The 21,313-nt window shown below is 46.0% G+C and overlaps 1 protein-coding gene across 1 annotated transcript in view; it reads left to right on the forward strand.

The window, feature by feature from the left end:
* Positions 1-14,113: 14,113 nt before the first annotated feature.
* RPAP1 (RNA polymerase II associated protein 1) overlaps positions 14,114-21,313 on the forward strand; it is a 44,848-nt gene continuing 37,648 nt past the window's right edge. Inside the window, exons 1-5 of the mRNA XM_019552001.1 lie at positions 14,114-14,362; positions 15,893-16,038; positions 16,235-16,327; positions 17,924-18,113; positions 19,125-19,301. Coding sequence (XP_019407546.1) covers positions 14,173-14,362; positions 15,893-16,038; positions 16,235-16,327; positions 17,924-18,113; positions 19,125-19,301 — 796 coding nt within the window. The 5' untranslated portion in view covers positions 14,114-14,172. The remainder of the gene's footprint in view (positions 14,363-15,892; positions 16,039-16,234; positions 16,328-17,923; positions 18,114-19,124; positions 19,302-21,313) is intronic.

The raw sequence follows: 21,313 nt of genomic DNA on the forward strand, positions 1-21,313 counted from the left end.
GGGAGCATGAGGCACAGGCCCTGGTTGGGGGCGAGAGTGCAGGGAGCACGAGGCACAGGCCCTGGTTGGCGGTGGGAGTGCAAGACAGGCCCCGGTGCGGGTGGGAGCACTAGACAGGCCCCGGTGCGGGTGGCGGTACAGAGGCAAGGCCCAGAGCAGGCAGTGGTACAGAGGCAAGGCCCGGAGCGGGCAGCGGTACAGAGGCAGGCCCAGAGCGGGCAACAGTATAAGGGCAAGGCCCCAGTGCGGGCTACGAGGGCCGCGGGAGACAGGCCCCGGTGTGGCGAGGACCACGAGGAAAGCGAGGGGGCACCCATGAGGGCGCATGTGGGCAATTGGGCAGAGCCCCAGTACAGCAAGGCAGGCACCATGCCAAGGAGGGCAGGAGGGCAGCCTCCCTTATATATTTGCCAGCAAGACATGGCAGGCGAGATAGAGGGTGCATTCGGGACCCAATTTGGCATGGTAGATAGGGGCACTAGGGGAGGTCACGGCACCCCTAAGGTCACTCTGCCACAAGTCCCCTTGGGCTCGAGGACATTTTTGGGCCCTATGCCTCGGTTCCCCACAGGTATAACATTGGTCATCTCTCTGCAGCCCTCTGGGTTGGACTTTGCAGGCCCTGCTGCTCCCTCTCTGACTCTGTGGCCTATAGGAGACCACATTTTCGGCCACTTCTCCTTACCCATCATGCTTTCTGCTTCAGTAAAGGCCTCAGCAATCTTTAGGGCCTTTTCAGATGACTGTGGCCGATGCCTCTGGACCCATTGTTGAGAGTTGTTATCCAGATCGCTGATAAATTGCTCAAGTACTATGGTATCCAATACTTCAGTTACACATACATGAGCTTTAGAGTCCACAGCAGTCTACGTTCTATCGGACTGGTATTAATGCATAGCCATGTGTTTCCAATACCCAAGTAAGCAAGAGATCTACACTAGGATCTAGTAGCCATCTAGAGTCCTGTTGGTGGCTATCTAAGTCTATCTGGATATATACATATCCATTGGTCCCATTTGTCTCTTACTGTTTATCACTGGCAACAAAGCTGTCATTGATTCTTTGTGGTCTAGCTGTGCCTTTATGCATATGTATATATAGACAAACAGCATCAGACTCTCCCTATGCCTCAGGAAGGGTGCTTGTGCCCGAAAGCTTGTAAAAAACAATTTTTCCAACTACTCAATTGGTCTAATAAAAAATATCACATTTACCCAAGTAACCTTGTCTGCCCATGTCCTAAGATCAATAGCCAACAACCCCAAAATATACTTTCAGCATAGTAGTCCCTGTTGTTTCACTGGGACTGCTTCTGTGTGTTACTTTATATGTGTTAGTGTGCTTTACAGGATCGGGTTGGACTTTGCCAAGAACATGATTTATATATAAGTTGCTTCTGCAAAGTGCTGACCATTTGTATGAGATATTGACTTCTGCTGTTCCTGACAACTTCAGCTCACATCACAGGATCATGGGCATAGCATTGAGGGCAATTTATTGATGTATGTTGTGACATAAAATTCCACCTTTTTTGCAGGAGAACACAGTAGTGGGAGTAGCTGTTTCCTCAATCATCTTCCTTTCAGGCAGCCCTTTTCACCTTTTTGACCAAGTGACACATCTATGACAGAAAGACTTTGAGTGGACATGCAGCATACCTGCTGCTTTTCCCCTTTGCAAATTTTCTGAGCCCATAACTGTGCAGTCTCTGACATTTTGCTCTTTCCTGTGACACAAAATAGTGGGAAAGCAAGTGGCCTTAGGGAAATACTGTCATGTCCATCTCTGGATTGTGAAATGAATAGACTTTAACACCAGAAAAAGGTGTTAAACTGGTGGCTTGTTGTGAGGTACAGCTAGCAATGGAAGTCATCAGGAATCATGACAAGGAGGAAGGAGTCTTTCAGATCTCACATGATGGCTTTCTTTAAATTGAAGTAAGGAATATTTAATTGTTTTACATCTGATGACTACTGCAACTACCCTGCAGGGACACTTTTAAAGCTAGAATTACTTAAAAGATGCACACAGGTAAGTCGGTACTTAAATTACAGGATAAATATAAAGATGCATGGGTATGATTTATTAATAGAGTATGGACTAAATATAGCATATTTGAGTGTATTATTAAAACCAGTCATAAAAATTAATGAGGGGATGAAGCAGGCACATACAACTCTGGCAGCTTTGCAAGGAAATCTTTTTATCTAGGAGTAATTAATAATTAAATACTGAGTATATTTTTGTACCTGACAGAAAGTATTATAGCAGCTGCCCTATTTCATGCCTTCAGTACCTGTCACTTGGTGTAATTCTCAGAATATGTTCAAAAGGAGGAAGAGAAATCAAGAGTTGAAAATTACTTATTACTGTTAAGTTACCATGCTTAGTCTGTCAGAAGGCTTCCCTGATTCAACCTAAACCAGCCCCTTTAATCCTGAAACCTGTATTAGAAGGGCCATTTGACCAGATTGCATTAGACATCGCTGGACCATTGCTGAAGTGCAGCGCCAGATACCAATATATACTAGTCATCGTAGACTATGGAACTCGATTTCCAGAGGCAGTACCTTTATACTTCATACCATCCCTTTTGTTCTCTGCAGATTTTTCTCTAGTTATGATTCTGCTTCCTAATTTCAGTTGAAGTAGAGGCATAATCTGAAGCCTGTTGAGGGCAATATCAGACTGTGGCCTTGGCTACATTTTTTAAATAGGCCCCACAGGTTTAATTCCAAGCAACTTAAAGAATTATTTTAAAAAAATATATGCACCAAAAAAAGAAATGCTCCCCTCCCCATCCCCTTCTCCCTCCTCTCTCCACCATTTTCTCAGCTCCAAGATAGCAGAATCTAGGAATTTACAAAGTAACGGTAAGGGCCTGACTTTCCAGTTCAGTTCTCAGAAGCATGCTGCTCTCCTTGAATAAGGCTCACCTTTCATTTATTTTCATATGCTAAGTACAGCTATACCTGCAGAAAAGTTGCACTCTGACAGGAAAGCATTAGAGAAGCTCCAAGTGGTTTGGGGTTCCTACCTTTTTTACAAATTTACGCAAGTAGGAAGAAGCTATTTAATTTTTCCCTTATGTAAGGACTAACTACATATATCAGTGTATTATTAATAATTGCTCAAAATGCAAAGGTCAGCAACCATGATGGTCTTACGTCAGAATCAGATGTAAGACCAGAAAACGCATGTGTTAGGACTAAGAGGGTTAAAGTCTCAGAATATTGGGTAAGAATCAAAATTATATGTCCTCTTTTTCTAACTGGCAAGTCTCAGAAGGCTATATTCTATGGTTTCCACTCCTTAAAAATAAACTAAAACCCCCAAAGAATGATAATGGACCAGTCTTTGCTTTGCCATTCTTAAAGGTAGCATGGCCCCTTGGAAGACTCAAAAGACAGCTCAAAAGGAGGAAGAAGGAAGGTCTGCCCATTCAAAATCTGTTCATCCTGACTTGGGTTCTAGGTGAGGAAGTAGCCTACATCTGTGACATGAAGGATCAGCCAGCTTCCTTAGAGAAGCTTGATTTTTTTTATGTATAGATTTATATGTTTGAAGTAAAAATAAAATAATTCTACCCCACTGCAGTATTTGCTTGTAATATTACCCTTCTTGAGAAATGAAAAGAATAATAACCCACAAGTGACCTGGACTACACCTTGGAGGGAGAAGGTGATTGTGAGGAGCACAGTGGGGTGCCATTATTTGCATTCACACTTTAGGACACACCCTGAGCATCCCTGATAGAAGCCCTTTAATTTAGACCTATAATCACACCCACACAATAGACCTACTAAGTGAAAAAGCTGAAAGGTTTATAGGCATCAGTACTAATGACAGTGATTATAGCTATGCATTTTGCAGGTAGCAACAGCTGCTCCATCCTTTTTTCATTGCTAATTTTGGGACCTATATGAATAGCCTGTTCCAGTTATATTTTTATAGGCACCCTTTCTCCTTCGGTATTTGCAGCTTGATGCATGCCAGCATCCCCTGACGATAAAAGGGAAAGCAACAGATTGTAATTTGCATAATTTTAAAACTAATTTTATAAATTCATCCAGAAACTAAGCTTGTGCCTCCAATCTCTGCTTGGAGAGACTGACTGTATGGGAGAATTGGCATAGTCCGAGGCCTAAGAGCACTCAATGGTGCAATGAGTAATATGTGTAGCAGCAGGTGGAACCAGTCTGCAGAGCTGTGATAACTGCGTATTTGGACTAAGACTCCCAGAAACCCCTGGGGGGTGTGGGCTGTGGTAAAAGGAAAAGGAAGCAAGGCTCGGAGAGTAAGCATGAGGCTGGAGTAAGAAGAAGAAAGAGCAGCCTGTACATGGAACCTAGTCAGCCCCACACAAGGAGTACACAGTGAACCTGGGGATCCCATCGGCTTCAGCAGCAAGGACTCTGGGGATGGAAGGAGCTGGACTCAGACTTGGGGGCAGCTGCAGGCTGCTGTTTGAGCACTCTGGGACTAAAGGCTTGTTTGGGGGCACCTCGGGACGTGTGGGGGCAGGGGGAGAACAGCCCCGTACCTAGACTCTTGGTGGCTCAGGGCAGCCCCTTGCTAGAGATAATGATAATAATAATTAAAATTACCATTTTTGGGCCCCCTTTCTGTCTGGGCCGCAGGAGGCTGCCCAGTTCGCCCATACCTGTGTCTGGCCCGGGGGGAGAAATTAAGGTTGTCTATGTTCTTTTATCTTTCACCTGTTCCCTCTCTTTAGACCACTGGTTTGTGACCCCACCCCTATGATTTTCTATATAGAAGTGGGAAGTTCCTCTTGGCTCTTTTGCCGGCTCCTGGGGCTGCAGGGTTGGCTTCATCGTTTTGATGCATCTGACATTATTCTCATAGAATCATAGAGTCAAAGGACTGGAAGGGACATGTAAGATCATCCAGCCCAGGAGCTTATTGGGCTCAAACAAGTTCAACAAGGTGCTTGTCCAGCCGCCTCTTGTACACCTCCAAGGATGGTGACTGCACCACGCCTGTTGGGAGTGTGTTCCAGATTCTAGACACCCTTATGGAAAAAAGTTTTTCCTAATGTCCAACTTAACTCTTTCCTTTCCTTGTGCCCATTGGTCTTTGTCCTCCATGAAGGTGCCTTTCTGAAAAGTTGTTCCCCTAGGTCTCGGTGTGTTCACCCTTGACATACTTGTAGGCAGCTATCAAGTCACTGCTCAGTCTTCTCTTGCTCAGACTGAAGAAATCCAGTTCCTGGAATATCTCCTCATAGGGGAGGCTCTTCTCTTCACCCTTTTGAGTTTATCCACATCCTTCCCAAAGTGTGGTGCCCAGAAATGAACACAGTACTCCAGCTGTGACCTCATCAATGCTGAATAGAGGGGGAAAATACACAGACCCATTCTGTCACGTTTCCATTTAAAAACCTAATTTTTTTTGACATCAAGAAATGACAGATTTTGAATTGAGCATCTTTATTAAGAAGAACCTTAGGCTGTGAAGATATGTCAACAAATCACCTGGAGCACTTGTACTGGCTAGGAACTGAACCCAGACACCTGGCATGGCAAGCAGGAATTCTACCAGTGAAACCACCAACACTTGCATGTCTGACATGAACTCCCTCTCTCCCTGAATTCATGCTCCAGCACCCAAAGCAGCAGCTTGGGTGGGTTCCCTAGCAGGCAAGCAGACAAGACGCCAAGGCAGCAGATCAGCTCCAGAAGGGGGTCTGGAAGGATTTTATCCTTGTCTTGCCACTTGCCCTCAGCCAATCCAGCCCAGGGAGCAAGCGTCAGTCCCTCCCAGGGCAGTCAGACATTGTCCTTTGCAGGGGAAGAGCTGCAGGTTCAGTGGCCTTTGGGTCAAAGTTTGCAAAGATCCCTGCAGGGCAGCAGCGGGCCCCACTTGAGCTACAAACTCCCCCCGGGCGGCCGGGCCACGCAGGGCGCCCCGCCCCACGGCCCGGACTCCGCCCCTTCCTCTCCTCCGCGGCGTTCGAAGGTGGGGACACAGAAAGGGGCGTGGCGCCGGCGAGCGGGCGGACGTGACGCCTGCTATGGGCGGAAGCGGTTTCCACGTGGGCTGGCGGAAGCGGCGCTCAGGTGAGGCGTCGGGGCGGCCGCCGGAGCCGGGTTGGCTCCACCCTACCCCCCTGCGGGGCGGGAGGCGGCAGCCGTCAGCGGGTGCTGGGCTGCCTCGCGGGGTGCAGGGGAAGGCTTTCACTGCAGGGGCCGGGGTCGCCCGTGCGGCTCTGGCCGCGGTGCGGAGCGGGCGGGCTGCCATGGGGGCCGCTCTGTGCCCTCGGTGTCGGGTCCCGCCTCCCGTCCACGGGGAAGCTGGAGGGAAACCAGTTCTCCAGATGTTGCACGTGACTGTCTGGGCATTTTTGAGGGAAACCAGCTCTCCAGATGTTGCACGTGACTGGCTGGGCATTTTTGAGGGAAACCAGCTCTCCAGATGTTGCACGTGACTGTCTGGGCATTTTTATGGCATGATAATTATTTTGCACGGGAGGGCCGGGCCAAACTTCTTGCATGAGGAGTGCATTGCATGATATACGCATCGCCTGGCAGGGGCCTTGACCACATCATTAAGTACTTGCCCATTTGTTTTTTTTAAAGAGCTGCAGTAGCTGCAGCATCGCCCCAAGCGTTGCTGTGTCACTGTGAAGGCAGTCCCATGCTTTCCTCCCAGCTGCAGTGTTTAATCCACAGTCGCTTCCCAAACGCCTGTGAGTCTGAGAAGTGAGAGAGTCTTTTGGAGATTTCTTTTATTAGATCCGTTGTATTGTTGGGAGGGGTGTTGGAAAAGTACAAAATGCCCTTCAGGTCACACTTTGTGCAGTGTCTCTCAACAAAGCTTGTCCAGTGTGTCTCTCAACAATGCAGTTGGTCCAATAAAAGTTACCACATAAAAACACCTCGCCTCTCAAAACCACCAGTGTGGGTTTTGGAAGTGATCGTTAAGTAAGCTGAATCACCAAGAGAAAAGCACATTGGTTCTTACATGTTTGATATTCATGGATGGGCTGTAACAGCTGTAGCACTCCAGCCTATTGTCAGCAGTCCCTCAGTTGGAGGATGATCTCAGCCTTGGCTCAGTGATGGGTCTTGAGATGCCTTAAGAGTCCAGTTAGCTCATTGTTGTAATAATTAACCTTTCTTGCCAAAGAACACTTGCATGCCTTTACTGTAAATATATTTTTATTAGGGGTGCATCGATAGAGGTTTTTGGGGCTGATACCGATAGCCAGTTTTTAAGGAGGCATATCGGCTGATACCGATACAAGTTCCAATACAGTTGCATCCAGCTGGTAAGTCTGTTGTGGGTGGAAGGGGATGGGGGAGGGAAAGGCAGATCACAGCTCCCCATGGTGAGGGAGGGAGTGGGGCTGAGGCTTGGGCAAGTGCTGCCTGGGTGGGGCAGGCGTGGAAGGAAGCTGTGGCTTATCCAGGAGGACGGCAGAAACTGCTCTCACTGCTGCATACTGCTTGTCCGGGAGCTGCTCATCTGGCGGTTTGTCTGCCACTTGCTTGGTCATCCGGCAGTTCCTGCTGCTCATCTGGGAGGGTGGTGGGCAGAGGCATGTGCCACAGGTGGTGCTGGGAGTGGGCCTATGGGGGGGGGGGCTACAGTGAATTTTGGGGTAGCTGCAGCCTCCCTTTCCTGCTCCCAGTGCTGCCACTGCCCACCATGAGCACAGCCCGGTGTGGCCCCAGTCCTTCCCTGTGCGGATCTGGGGGCATATGCTTTCCTCCCATGCCCTCCTGGATGAGTGGTGGGAATGGTGGCAGGAGCCGCTGGATGAACGGGCGAGCACTGGATGAGCAGCATGCAGCATCAGGAGCTGCCCCCCCTCACTGGATGAGCCGTAGCTCTGTTGTGCCAGACTGTGGCTCTATCTTGTCTTAGCCTATCCCAGCCCCACTCCCTCACTGCGAGCGTCCTTAATGAGCACCCCCTCATGCCCCTTTCCTTCCCCCTCCCTTTCTACCACAACGTGTTTACCAGCTGGACACTACTCTTCAAGCTGCCGGGCTGTGCTGCTTATGTGCTGTGCCGTGGCTGCGCATGCATGGGCCATTGATCGGCCAAATTGTTGACCATATCAAGCCCATTTCCAATGCAGACAATTTTCTGTATATCAGTGCCAATCCGATATCGGACCAATGTACCTGTACACCTCTAATTCTTTTTGTCTTTCCCCAAATTCTAACAAAACTGCATTCAAGGTTCTTTGGGTAAATGTGATATCCTTCTACCAGACCGACAAAATAGTTGGAAAAATTGTTCTTTGCAAGCTTTCAGGTACAAACACCTTTCTTCAGGCATAGGGAGAGTCTGCTGTTGTTTTGTGTGCTTTCCTGGATCGAATAGAAGCCAATATGCAAAATGCAGGCCTGTAAAAATGTAAATGTGTGGCAGTGATGATCAGAGGCCATGGGGAACAATATGTGTGAGACAGGTGTAGGGGGGCGGGATGGATGTTGACCTGGTCATAGAATGTAGCTGGTAAAATGTAGAGAGCTTACCTGGGGTTATGGCATATTATAACCTGCCTAACAACCTATAAGTCTTATGTCTATATTTAGTTCATGATTTTTTGTATCTGGTAGATTTATGGAGGGAAGTTCGTAGGCATATCTATGAAAGGTGTTTGGTAAATTCCCTTTGAGGATTAGAATTGAGAGAATGGTTCTCTTGTGAGAAGTGAGCACCCACAGGTAATTGGGTATTTTTGTCTGATACATTTTTGTTGTGTGTTCATTCTGGTACATAGTTGTTTGGTTTCCCCTTTGTATTTTCCATCAGGGCATTCAGTGCATTGGATGAGATGTATTGCGTTTCTGGAGGTGCAGGTATAAGATTCAAGAATGGTGATGGTTCTGTTGTGAGATGTAGTTATTGTGAGAGTGGTGGAGATGTATTGGAGGTTTTACATTTCTTGTCTGGGCCTGGTCTGGCTCTTTTCAGTGTGCTTTGGGCTATAGGAAGTTTTCTTCTGGTGATGAGATTTGGCAAGGTTCAGTGCTTGTTTAAAGACTAGGATGGGTGCTTTAAACAAGCACTGAACCTTGCCAGTCTCATAATTGGAAGCAAAATTCCCATGGCTCCAAACACACTGCATGGATCCAGGCCAGGCCTGGAGCTGTTGGGTGGGTAGGGGATGGGCAGCCAGTGCAAGGTTCCCAGGGCAAAGGCAGCAGAGCAGAGAGCCCTGAGCCCACATTGGGCAGTCCACATCTGCCCTCACCCGGGTGAGTTCAGCTTCAGTTAAAAGCGTGTCCACACTTAACAATGGTGGCATCAGCACTTCAGCTAAAGCTCATTAGACAAGCTTTAGTTCAAGCACCCTGCTGCCGTTCTTAAGTGCCGGGACGCAGATCCCCTGGATAAGCTGTCTGTGGCTCTGTCCCACTCCCCACCCTGGCCCCAGGTCCCATTCACCACCTTGGCTGGGCAGCACCCCCTACCTCATCCCCTGTCACCTTGGGGGCCTCAATCTGCTCTCCTTCCCCTTTCCCACACCTTTTCCCCTCCACAGATTTACCTGTATGGCGCTGCTCTACACGCTACCTGACTGCATTCCTAGCCACATGCGTGCATGCAGCTGCATGCATGCACATGGTGTCCAGGGGCCCTGGCCAGAAGATGTATTTATCAATGAACATTATCAGCTACATTGGCCAAAAAAAGCCGATAATGTTAATTTTCCTTTTATTGGCGCCGATCTGATAAGCAACCAGTATATTGGTGCACGTCTACCTCTGTGCATGTTCTTTTGGTTATCCCCGTAGAATAGATAGGGTTGCTGGAGTTCTACACTTAGAAAAGATTAGCCACGGTTTGTTACTAGGGGTGCAATGATAGAGTTTTGGGATTGATACTGATAGCTAATTTTTAAGAAGGCATATTGGCTGATACTGATCTGATTTCTGATACACAGCCCAGCAGCTTGAAGAGCAGTGTCTGGATGGTAAGTTTGTTGTGGGGGAGGGGAAGGGGCATGGGGGGCCAGATTGAGGCCCCTGTGGTGAGGGATGGAGTAGGGCTGGGGCAGGGCTTGGGGCAGGCGCTGCACAGCTGAGGCAGGGCATGGGATGGAGCTGTGGCTCGTCTGCAGGGGCACAGGAAGGGGAGACGGCTCCTGCCGCTATGCTGTGCACACCCCTGCGTGTGTTCTAGTGCATGTAGGTGCCCATGTTGTTGTCCATCCACACTTAGGCCTTATAGTCATATATGTAAGGGGGAGCATATATCCTAAGTTGGCAATCTCTGTTCAGGATATCAGGAGGTACAAGGTTAAGCCATGTCCTGTCGCCATTATCTATTCACTTTGTAGTGTGGATGTGGCATAGCGGGGCAGATTTGATTTAAATCAAATAAATTTAAATCACTGGTCAGGAAGCCTCGATTTAATCATTGTTTTCTACAAAAAGTGCATTCTTGTTTGATATCCTTTATTCATTTAACTTGTTGAAAATTCACAGCACTAGAGTGCTTGCTAGGATACCTTTTCTGATCATGGGGGCCTCTCTTTGAGACAGCCATGTAAGTTATACTGTAAACTAACCCCTTTAGGCAGTTTAGAAGTAAATGGCTATGTCCATAATAGAGAATAGTGCCTGCCAATCAAACTTATTCATACTACAAACATATCAGATGGAAGAGCCTGGATGCATCATATTTGTTTCTTGACCCAGCAATAATGCGGATGGAAGTAGGTCTCAAGTAAGTGGGATGCCTGGAACAATTAGCCTCCAGTGTCCTTATTGCTGGCTTCCCACCCCAGTCAGTGTTCAACATGATGAAAGCTCCTCTGTCATCCTGTTTATTTTCGGATGATGTGAATAATGGGTAAAGTAGATAGACGTCATGGACAAATCTGTTTTGAAGAAAGGTTAAGGATGGAGGAATTGGTGAGAGATTTGTTGGAGGGGAATTAGCAGTCCAGTCTGATTATAAACCCATCAGTTTATTCTGGTAAAGCCAGAATCATCATCATTTAGGCTTTGAAACCCTTCTGACAGTATGAAGCACTAGGTTTCTGATGTCATTTGATGCTGCTTATGCATATCAAAGGGGAGACCAATCAATTGAGATGTGATTATTGCAGCCCCGCTGAGGCAGAGAGCTCCAGAAATAAACCTCAAGTAAGTGTGCTTCTGCTGTGAACTACATAAGAAAGGAGCATCTAAAAAAGTTGTAAGTGTTGCAGGGTGGCTGGAGGGAATCTGGGCTCAGGGGAACATGCTGCCTTTTCTCTGGAAAAACAATCCCCCAAACAACTCTTCCTCCTCCTCCAGGACTTTGTGATACTATAAAAATCTTCCTCTGTGTTTACTAAGAGTGTGTGATACAGTGTTATCTCTCAGGTGCCCAGTCATTTCCCCTTGGTGGACAGTCATTGAGATCACTGTTGGCAGTCTTGGTAGAGAAGCCAAGCAACTCTCTTCTTGCCCCTTGAGAAGCTTCTGTGGCCAGAGGAGCATGAACTTCACCTTGCTTCTGTCTTTGCAGCACCTGATCTTGGCATGTATAGAAGAGTCACCCCTAGGGTTGTGTAATTAGTAACTTTCACAAGCATTGAGGCCATTATTTTCAAGCTTGGGTATTAGGTACCTTAAATTCTTGGATAGTCATTAAACAAAGGGGTATCCTTGTCAGAGTAGGTATAACTGTCACTGAAATGAATGGCATCCATGTGTCCCTAGAAGCTCTGGAAAACCTGCCTTCTATAGGATACTTAAAGAGAGGTACCTGAGTCTGTTTTTGCTTTCTTCTCCTCTTACCTCTCCTTCGATAAAGAAGAGAAGAACAGAGAGAGTCTTAGACTTGCCTCCTGCATGGTGACTGCAATTATATAGGCCTTTTGATGAGAGCAGTGGGAACCTGTCTGGATCCCTGCACTGAAATCTGTGGCATTATATCTGGGTGAATTTGTCAGGGTACTCTGTCTATTTCCTTCCCATAGATACCACAGAGGTCATCTAAGTAATCCAAATTAGATCACAAATATAAAGTGAGTTAAACTGTTTCTTTTCATGTTCTCCCTATATGCAGTCTCCCCAGTCATTTTGGAGTTACAGACAAGACAGTACGTAGTATAAACTACTGGTGTCAAGAAATTATAGAATGAATCAGTTGAATCCCATGTAGAGGGCCAATGATAGAGATGGGGCAAAGTGAGGAGGAATAGGTAAGGAAAGTGACCTTTTTGAGTAAGATGGCATGTAGACAAGGCACAGAGGTACGGGGTATTTTCCATTTTGCAGGAACTGTACAAGTGGCTCTTCTACCAGTGGTGGGAGGATAATGGTGGGATCCTATGAAGATGCTATGAAATGGGTTGAGATAAATGCCTAATGATCCCAAATTGGGGATTTTGCATTTGTTTGTATCTTCTTCATAATCACTTGCCAATTGTAGGGCCGGAAGTAACTGCACCCTCTTGAACTAAATGCTTTTACTTGTTTCCATAATCAAGACAACATGCAAAGTTGTATTTTAACATCCTGAAAGAGCAATATCAGGCCTGTTGGCTGTCCACATTTGCTGGTGTGATGTATGTTTTTTTTTTTCTTCCTTACAGGTGACTGGCGAGCAGCTGTTGGCTTGTTTAACATGTTGCCTGGTTAAAAAAAAAAAAAGTCAAGGTAAACTATTCATTTGAATTTCTGGTGAGAGGATTGGTACCCAGGGGTGATTCCTGAGACCTTGCCTTGGTGGTGCTGGAGTATGTTCAGGAATGTGGGAGAGCCAGGCATGTCAAAAGCAGTTGTTTGTTCTCTTCCTCTCCCCGCCCCCCATAATCCAAGTCTCTAATAATCTGAGTGTGTTCCAGGTGCCCTGTGCATGGTATAGAGGAATAAGATGGGGCCTCATAGAGTATAGCCAACAGAGGAAGAGATGGACTTGAGTGTACTGCTTGATCATAGAATGATCATGGGCTACCAGTGGTATTCAGATGTGAGAGAGGCAACACTATGCTGAGATGTATTAGGCAGGGTGTTTTTAGTAGAGGCAAGGAAGTACTGTACAAGGCAGTAGGCCCCATTTAGAATACAGTGCACTGATCACTGATGTTAAAAATCAATTAATTTAAACTAGAATAGGTCTAAAGAAGGGCTGCTAGGAAGGTTAAGAGAATGGAGAACTTACTTTATGGGAGGGGATTAACAGAGTTTACTTTTAGAACAGCAAAACAGAGCATGAGAAGGGATATAATTCCTCTGTGAATACATTGGTCACGTGAATGTTGGGAAGGAAGTACTGGTGCTACTTAAGTACCAGTGCAAGGTCAAATGGATAAAAACTGATCACAAACGAATGTAGACTCATAGCAAAGTGGTCAGGGTAAGAAACCTGAATTGCTTCATGATGGAGCTTGAAGAGTTGATGGAAAGTACAGTACCATAGGATGGGGTATTCCTAGAGCAAGAAGTGGCATCAGGTATTTGCTATTCCTAGGATTGGGCTGAAAGGAAACCTTTCTGTGCGGGAGATGTCTAGTAAACTCCCATGCTTCATGGTTGCTTCTGGTTGCCTGTTTTGAGGCCAGGAAGAATTTTCCTCCTTCCTTCCCTCCCGCTTTTCCTCATGTCAGGGCATTATTTGGTTACTGCTGTTTATATTCCTTTGAATCATTGGACATTGACCATAGCTGAAGGTGGGAGTTTTACTGGGGTGTCGTGGTGCTATTTACCCATATTTAGAAATCATTTGGGCATCTGGGGTAGGGAAGGTGTGCATCTTGTTCTTGCACTCAGTATTGAACTGATTTGTCAGATTTGGGGCCAAGAAGGAATTTTCCTTCAAGGCAGATTGGCAAAACTGTATGTGGGTTTTTATTTTTTGTTGCCTCTTCCTGTACCATGGGGCACAGTCCTCTTGTTAGGTTAATATATACTCAGATGATTCAAAATGGATTCCCTGCCATTCCAAGGGCAAGACATTGGTACTACCCTTGTGTCCTCTGCTGCTCGTCTGCGGCAGGTTAAGGGGTTTGTGTTTTTTATAATGCGCTTGCAGATGATATGTTAAAGGCATCAGAGCAGATGATTTTATGGACCCTTTTGGTTGCTTGTTAACGTAGGGGGCTGGACATAGTGTCCCAGGAGGCCTCTCTCATTCCTATAGCCTTATGTTCCTATGTAGAAGTCTTAGGGCAGGCCGAGAGAGCAAGAAAACACGATGTTGTCAAGACCCAAGCCTGGGGAGTCTGAGGCAGACCTGCTGCAGTTCCAGAACCAGTTCCTGGCAGCTAGGGCGTTCCCAGCAGCGAAAGTTGTGAAGAAAGCGGACAAGAGGAGAGGGGATTCAGGGAGTGGAGATGATGGGAGACCCCCACTGCAGAACAGCAAGGATGTGGTGATGCTGGATGGTAACTTTCTTCTTAGTTACGTCATATTGTTCTAGATGCCTTCCTGAGAATAACCATCATAATCCTCCACCCTGCCGTATGTCAGCACATGACTTGCTTTATCCCTTCACTGCCTTCCTTATCCTAACTGTCCACCTGCTTTCCCCTAGCCTTTCATATCCTCCTAGTAGAACTCTTCATTTATTTTTCCATATCTTCAGGGAAGCACTCTTAAGTGACTTGTCTGATTTCATTTGCCTTTGTGTACAGCCACTGGAGTGGTCTCTGCCCCACTTTGATGTTAAACACAATCCTTTGCTATCTGTAGCATCTCCAGATCTATTCTCAATTCAGCAGGACTTTTTTTTGGCTTGTATTCATTGTAACTACATCAGTGGTCTCATTAGCATAACACCAGCTGTTTTATCCTTATTCAGACCTTTTCCTCAGTACCGCTGAGGTTTAGGTCTGTATGCAGTCCTAGCCAGCATCCAGCTTGTTATTCATTCCCTTCTGTAATACCATTAGCTTATACCAATAACAGTTATACCAATTCACAGATTCATAGATGCTAGGGTTGGAAGGGACCTTAACAGGTAATTGAGTCTGACCCCCTGCCTAGGCAGGAAAATGTCCTGGGGTCAGATGACCTGAGCCATAGATTCATAGAGACTGTTTAATTCTACAGACTGTTTAACAGTTTAAGAAGCTCAAGGTGATTTCTTAACAGCACTGATTAAATCTTATAACCCTTGGTAGGGTAGGGAAATATTGTCCCCATTTTATAGATGGAGAAGCTGAGGCATTGACTTGCTTAGTGTTCAGGAGGTGTAACAAGGAGCTCCGCCTGGTTTGATTGGCCAGCTGAGCTTTATCAGGCTCTGTATGCCTGCACACCATCCTATTGGTTGACAGCTGCAGGAAAACCCCTATGTAAGCCCAGTTGTGGTGATGGGTTGCAAGCTGCTCAACACTTGTGTTTCAGTGTGTTTTCAGCTTTTTCTCCTGATTTTTGCTTAATGTCTTGGGTTTCTGTCTATTGGTGGGTAACCCTTACCACTACTCCCTGGCTCAGGATAGATTCTGATTTTGGCCCTTGCAGTTGAGTCAGACCACTTGTATGTCAGTGGAGTAACACTCGGGGTCACAGAGAAAGTCACTAGCAGAGCTGGGAATAGAACCTTGGCCCTCATAATCCTATGCTTGTGCTGCTGCTTGAAGAACAGAGCTCCTTCAGTATCTTGCCTCATCTCATGTGAACATTGCTCTAGCGCCCATATCCTTCCTTTGCTCCCCTGGTGCCCGTCCGTCCTTACACAGCTCTAAAAAAGTCTTGATGCCTCTAATAAAATCCTTGAGCGCACAAATTCATACCTTCTATTACCCAGAGCAACTGGATCTTCTTTATCCATTATCTTGTTCAGACATAATAAAATACCTGAATGACATTCCTTGTTTTGCATACCAACTCCCCTGCGAAGAAAGTTGCTGTGCATAGCTTGGAACTGTACATAGGGTTTCTTTAGTTTGTTTTTGTTGTTTTTGCCTTAGATTTTCCTGATGAACCCCCAGCCTTAACACCAGCCCCTCCAAAGAAGACCAGGTTAAAAAATGCCTCTGTCCACTTTGGTGAGGATTCAGCAGATATACTGGAGAGCCACGATCAACACATCACAGTAGTCTTCAGCAAAATCATTGTGCGTCTTACTCTCATCCTATGTTCTATGTTTTGGTTTTTTTGAAGCCAAGAAAGAAGGTGGGGTTAAAGGGTGTTGTCCCTGTGCTAGAGTCTGTCCTGAGGCTTGTTGTCCTAACATTCAGATATTAAATAGTTCAAATATTCTTGTGCATGTTTGTATGGTTTCTCTAGTTCCCTGTGTTTTTTTTGCTCAGGAACGAGACACAAGCACAGCAGCTGTGACCATGCCAGTGCCCACTGGAGACCCATTTCCTAGGACATTTCATCGCTCTGAAGTAAAAAGTGAGGTAAAAAAATGAACTCAGGTTTGGCCAACCTGTGACATGGATGCCACAGGTAGCATGGGCAGTCTGTGTGTGTGACATGTGGTTGACTGGGGAGGGAGCAGGCAGCACAACAGCAGATAAGGCAGGGAGCAGAAAGCAGAGCATCAGATCAGGGAGGGAGCACAGGACAGGAAGCAGACTGGGCAGGGGTGGGGAATCAGAGTGGCATTTGGGAAGAGTGCCACGACATGTCTACCCAAAAGGTTTGTCCCCACTGACAAGCTATCTGTTCCTCACCATCCTTGTTAAGTGCTATATGAAGCCTCACCATGTGCTGGGGACTGGGAACTGACTCTGCATGGCTATGGAATTTCTTCCTCAGTACAGGACAGTGCTGTCCTGCCAAACTGGAGTCAGGAAGGTGCTTTATATCCTACAATTAAATGTGATTGAATTCCCCTCCATTGAAAAAGAGGGAGCTCCCTTGTAGCTGTTTGTTGTGAAAGTAAAGGGAAACCAGATCTTTATCTCTAACCACAAGAAAGAGCCTGTTTTGTCTTGCTCTTTAATCAGAAAAAGAACCATATCAGGTTAATTAGACTTGAATACCTATAGGGTTTGTACCCAGTTCCCCAGGGGCTGACACTTGCTCTGAGAGGTGTCCTGGATGCACTTGCATTGGTGTGTGTTGCAGTTTTATGAAGTTTTGATCTGTTTATACCTAGACCTTGTTTTCAAAATGAGAACCTGGAGGTATGGCAGGTTCTGTCTGCCTAATGTTTACAATATCAGGAGCTGCTGGCTAAGGGAACAACACTGAGTGAGAGTAGGATTCATTACCCTGGGAAATGACATGATTGATTGAACTGGTGCATCTGAAGAGATGGCATATTTTCAAGAAGGCTGTTAAAAAGGAGCAAATTGAATAAATGACCACATTTGTTTCTATACATATGGCATTGAATGGAAACAGATGTTTACAGTTTTGTTTTAAATATTCTGGCTGCCATTTCTTAGACACTCTTCTTCCACCACTAGGCAGGAGATGTGGGCATTTTCAGTGCATTGCAAGCATGGATTCCTTGTGTATCAGTTAGAAGTACAGAGCCTTGCCCTTGTTTAGCACGAGCAGTGCATTAATTTATCCAGGATTATTTTAGCATCGTTTACCCACTTCATACTGTGTAAATCTTTTCACCAGTCCGGTAATCTTGTAAGAAGCCTGTTTGGAGCCTGTGGTGAGAACAGTGCAACCCTATTTATTCTGACTTATATAAAACATTCAAATAAGCAGGGTTTTGGTTTTGCAGGAGAGCTTGAGCTATTGTTTGCCCTGCTGCTTAGGTGTATCTGGTTTTCGGTTAGCTGTAATTAAACCCTCTGGCCTCTCTAGGCAGCAAATAACATATACGTTTTGTCCTAACTTAGCAATAAAATGGAAAACCATCTTACTTGTACCAAAGAGGGAGGGTTAGTTCCAGTGCTTTTCTCAATAAAGGTCACAGCCCAAACTCTGGTTTGAGGTTTTTTCTTTTTGAAATGTGCATTGCCTATAATGGGAATGTGGGGGAGTCTGGAGAAGTAGTGTTTAATGTGGCATCTTATCTAATCCTTTAGGTGAGGTTGGCATCTGGAAGGAAAAGTATCTTTGCACAGAAGATAGCGGCTAGGAGAGCTGCTGAAGAGGCTGTGACAGCTCCACCTGCTGTTGAGATGAGACGTATGCACACAGATTTAACAGTTCCTAGTGCCATGCAGCAGATGGGTGGATCTGTAAAGGAGGGGCCACTACACAGTGCAGAGAAACGTGAGTCATAGGGCTTCTGTCTGTCCCAGGTATGATGCTTACTGAAATTCCAGTTTGCACTTTTGGAGATGTTTTAAGAGACTTCAAGGAGCAGATGAAAAAGGTTAAATCCCTGAAAGTTGTTTGCAGAGTGGCCCATGGACCAGTGTGAGGACCTAATTAAATGCCTACTTAAAATGAGAATTTTGTACTGCTGCAAGGGTGAAGTAGAATGAACCTTTTTTTATAAAATATCCTGTGGAGGCAGTCAGAGAGGAGACTTGGTTTCCTGTGAGCCATCTGATGGAGTCCTTTGACACATTTGCCTTGTCTGTCTAGGAACAGGAAGTAACTGGATCAGCAGCCCCTAAACTTTAAAGACAATTGCATCCCTCTGGCAGACTTTCATCTGTTAGTGCCTGATACCAGCTTTTAAATGTGTCCTCTGTAACCTGTGTATATTCAGTAGAGCAGGTGCTGGAACCTGGGTTTCCTGGGTAAGCGTGCTGACTATCAGGCTACAGAGTTATTCTCATTCTGTTGGCCCAACAAAATTTAATTACTTCATCCAATGTGGAACAGCTTTAACATGAGGGCCTGAGAAGAACCCCACTCCTGGATGCCCTATAGCTCAGTGGTTAGTTAAGCGGGTTTAGGTTGTTTTTGGCAGAAGAAATGAACCCAGATCCCGCCTGTCCCAGGCAAGTGCCTCTGCTAAAGGGCTGTTGAGTTAGAGGACACTACTTTCAGTCCACATCTCCTACAGCTCCTGTTTTTTCTGAATGGTGCCCATGTCTAAGCCTTCATTTTCGTTGCTTTGCTTTTTGCTTTGGGACAAAATGGAAGACCAAAATTTTTCATGTTTGGTTGAATTTGAAATGAAAAAAAATTCTCTTTTGGTTGGGCCACTTAACCGAACAAAGAATCATTCTTGAGGTCCTAACCTAATCATTCCTGAAGAGAGAGGCTCTATGAATGAATAATGCTGGAGACATTTACATCACTAATAGTTCTAATTTCTGAATCTTCTAGATAAACCTGGTAATTTTGTGAGCACTCAGCGACCTTGTATTATAACTGGAGAGGGTCTTAGAAGCTTCAAGAGTGAGCAGGAAGCACAGACCATCCATCAGGAGAACCTAGACAGGTTACAGTCCATGTCCCAGGAAGAGATTCTGCAGGAACAGAAGAAGCTGCTGGCTCAGCTAGGTATGTACACTATGGGCTAAATGCACAAAGGGGCTTCGGTACTGCACCATCTTCCAGGTGTCCCTGCCACCTTGTTGAATTCAGAGCTCCAAGGTAGGTGTCCGCAGTTCCCTTAAATGTGCAGGAAAATTTTGTGAAAAAGAGAAGCAGAAACGTAAGTGGACAGGTGCTCAAGTGAAGTGATAGAAAATGCAGGGGATGGGTGGGCTGAAGTCCACAAAGATAATGAGGTGTTTAGCTCTTTGTGCAGTTTCAGCAGCAGAGGCTGAGAGACTCAGCCCAGACAACTCGGGAGCTTGGAGGTTAGAGGACATGTCTGGGGTTTGGGAGTTTTGGATTCAAGTCCTTGCTATGAACTGGGCAAGGTAGGGATTTGAAAAGAGGTTTCTTGCCTGCCAGATGGGCTGTTGAAGTGTGTGCACATGAGCTAGTCTCATCCTGGGCTGTCTTTTGGCCAGGGCTCTGAAAGTGTCTGTTGGATCCAGCAGTGCATGTGAAGTGGCTGTAGAACATCTAATCTAAGAATTCTGCTAGGGCACTGAGTAGCTTGATGGTGAAAAATGATATGATCTTGTACGTGCCCTGCAGCAGAAACTTGGGATGCAGGTGCCTACCAGGTTAGGTGTCAGCTTAGACTGGGTTTTGAGGAATTTCCTGTTGCTTAAACATTGAATTTAGGCCTCTAACTGGTTCTTGAGATTCCTAGGTCAGCATGGATTTAGCCTAAGGAATCCTACATGTGAGCATGTATGTGTGGCTCTTCCATACTGGTGGTTGTTAGAAGTGTTGGACAGACTACAGAGGGGCAAGTAAATAATTGCAGCCAAAATTGCTGGAAGCACCATCGACTCAGGGAGCTGAGCTATTCAAATTTCAGGCAATTAAAATGTTTTTAACAAAGGCATATGAAAGAAAATGCTTTCTTTGTGCGACTGATATGGTAAACTCCCACCTCAGAACCCTCCTGATTTTATGGAGGCAAAAGACTTGCAATGTTTTAAAAAGGATTGCTCAGTTCTGGAATAAAAATAGTATCTGCCTATGCACCATGTAGGATAAAATCACCAGAGCTTTTAATTCTGGAATTAAGGGAACAAAACTGGAAGAATTCATAGATTGATTTTTGCACTAAAAATTATGCTTGGTGTTTATGAAGAACCTGGATATTTGGGCTCTCTGTGGGGCAGACAAAAGGGATGAAGTACATGTGAACATTGCAAGGCTTCCAAGCCCAAACATGCTGTGCAGCCTTTCTGGATTTGGAAAACCTTTGCAGTTATCTGTACTGAATCTACCTGTGGGGATTCTGAAGAGGCATAACCCAGTTATGACTTGCTGCCTCCAGGTTGGCATAATCTGTGTCTTGTGAATAATATTTATGCAAGTGACTCTCAGTGACTAATGCAGCCTTGTCTTTGTGTACAGGGAAGTGCTTAAAGCATGACTTGGCTTGCACTCAGGAAAAGCATGGGAGTTGTAATAAGTGTTGGCCTGGAGTGATCCCTCACCGACAGAGATTTCAGACTCTGTGTGTGTATGTGTATAAGAGAGGTTGTTGTAACTATGGGTGTGGGGTAGCTCACGATAACCCAGCTTTTACTTCTTTCTTTTTATGAGAACCAAAGCATGGAGTACATTTATCTGTTTAGTGATCTATCTCCAGATTACAGAGATTTTCCAGATAACTTGTGTTATCTTCCGTCATAAACTAAATATCCCGCAGGCAACCCAGGCTCAACCACAGCTACTGCCCCTGCTCTCCTTAAGACAAAGCGAAAGGTGTTTGTTGTGGGAGACTCCATCCTGCAGGGGACTGAGGGGGCGATCTGCTGCCCCGACCCCTTAGCCCGGGAAGTCTGCTGCTTCCCGGGGGCCCGCATCCGAGACGTTGTGGAGAGGATCCCACAGCTCCTCCGGCCTACAGACCACTACCCCATGCTCCTTATTCACGTGGGCACCAGTGACACGGCTCGGAGCACCAGGCTCAACCGCAGCTACTGCCCCCGCTCTCC

Source organism: Crocodylus porosus, unplaced genomic scaffold (genome assembly GCF_001723895.1).
Source record: "Crocodylus porosus isolate Cpor-Errol unplaced genomic scaffold, CroPor_comp1, whole genome shotgun sequence".
NCBI lineage: Eukaryota > Metazoa > Chordata > Crocodylia > Crocodylidae > Crocodylus > Crocodylus porosus.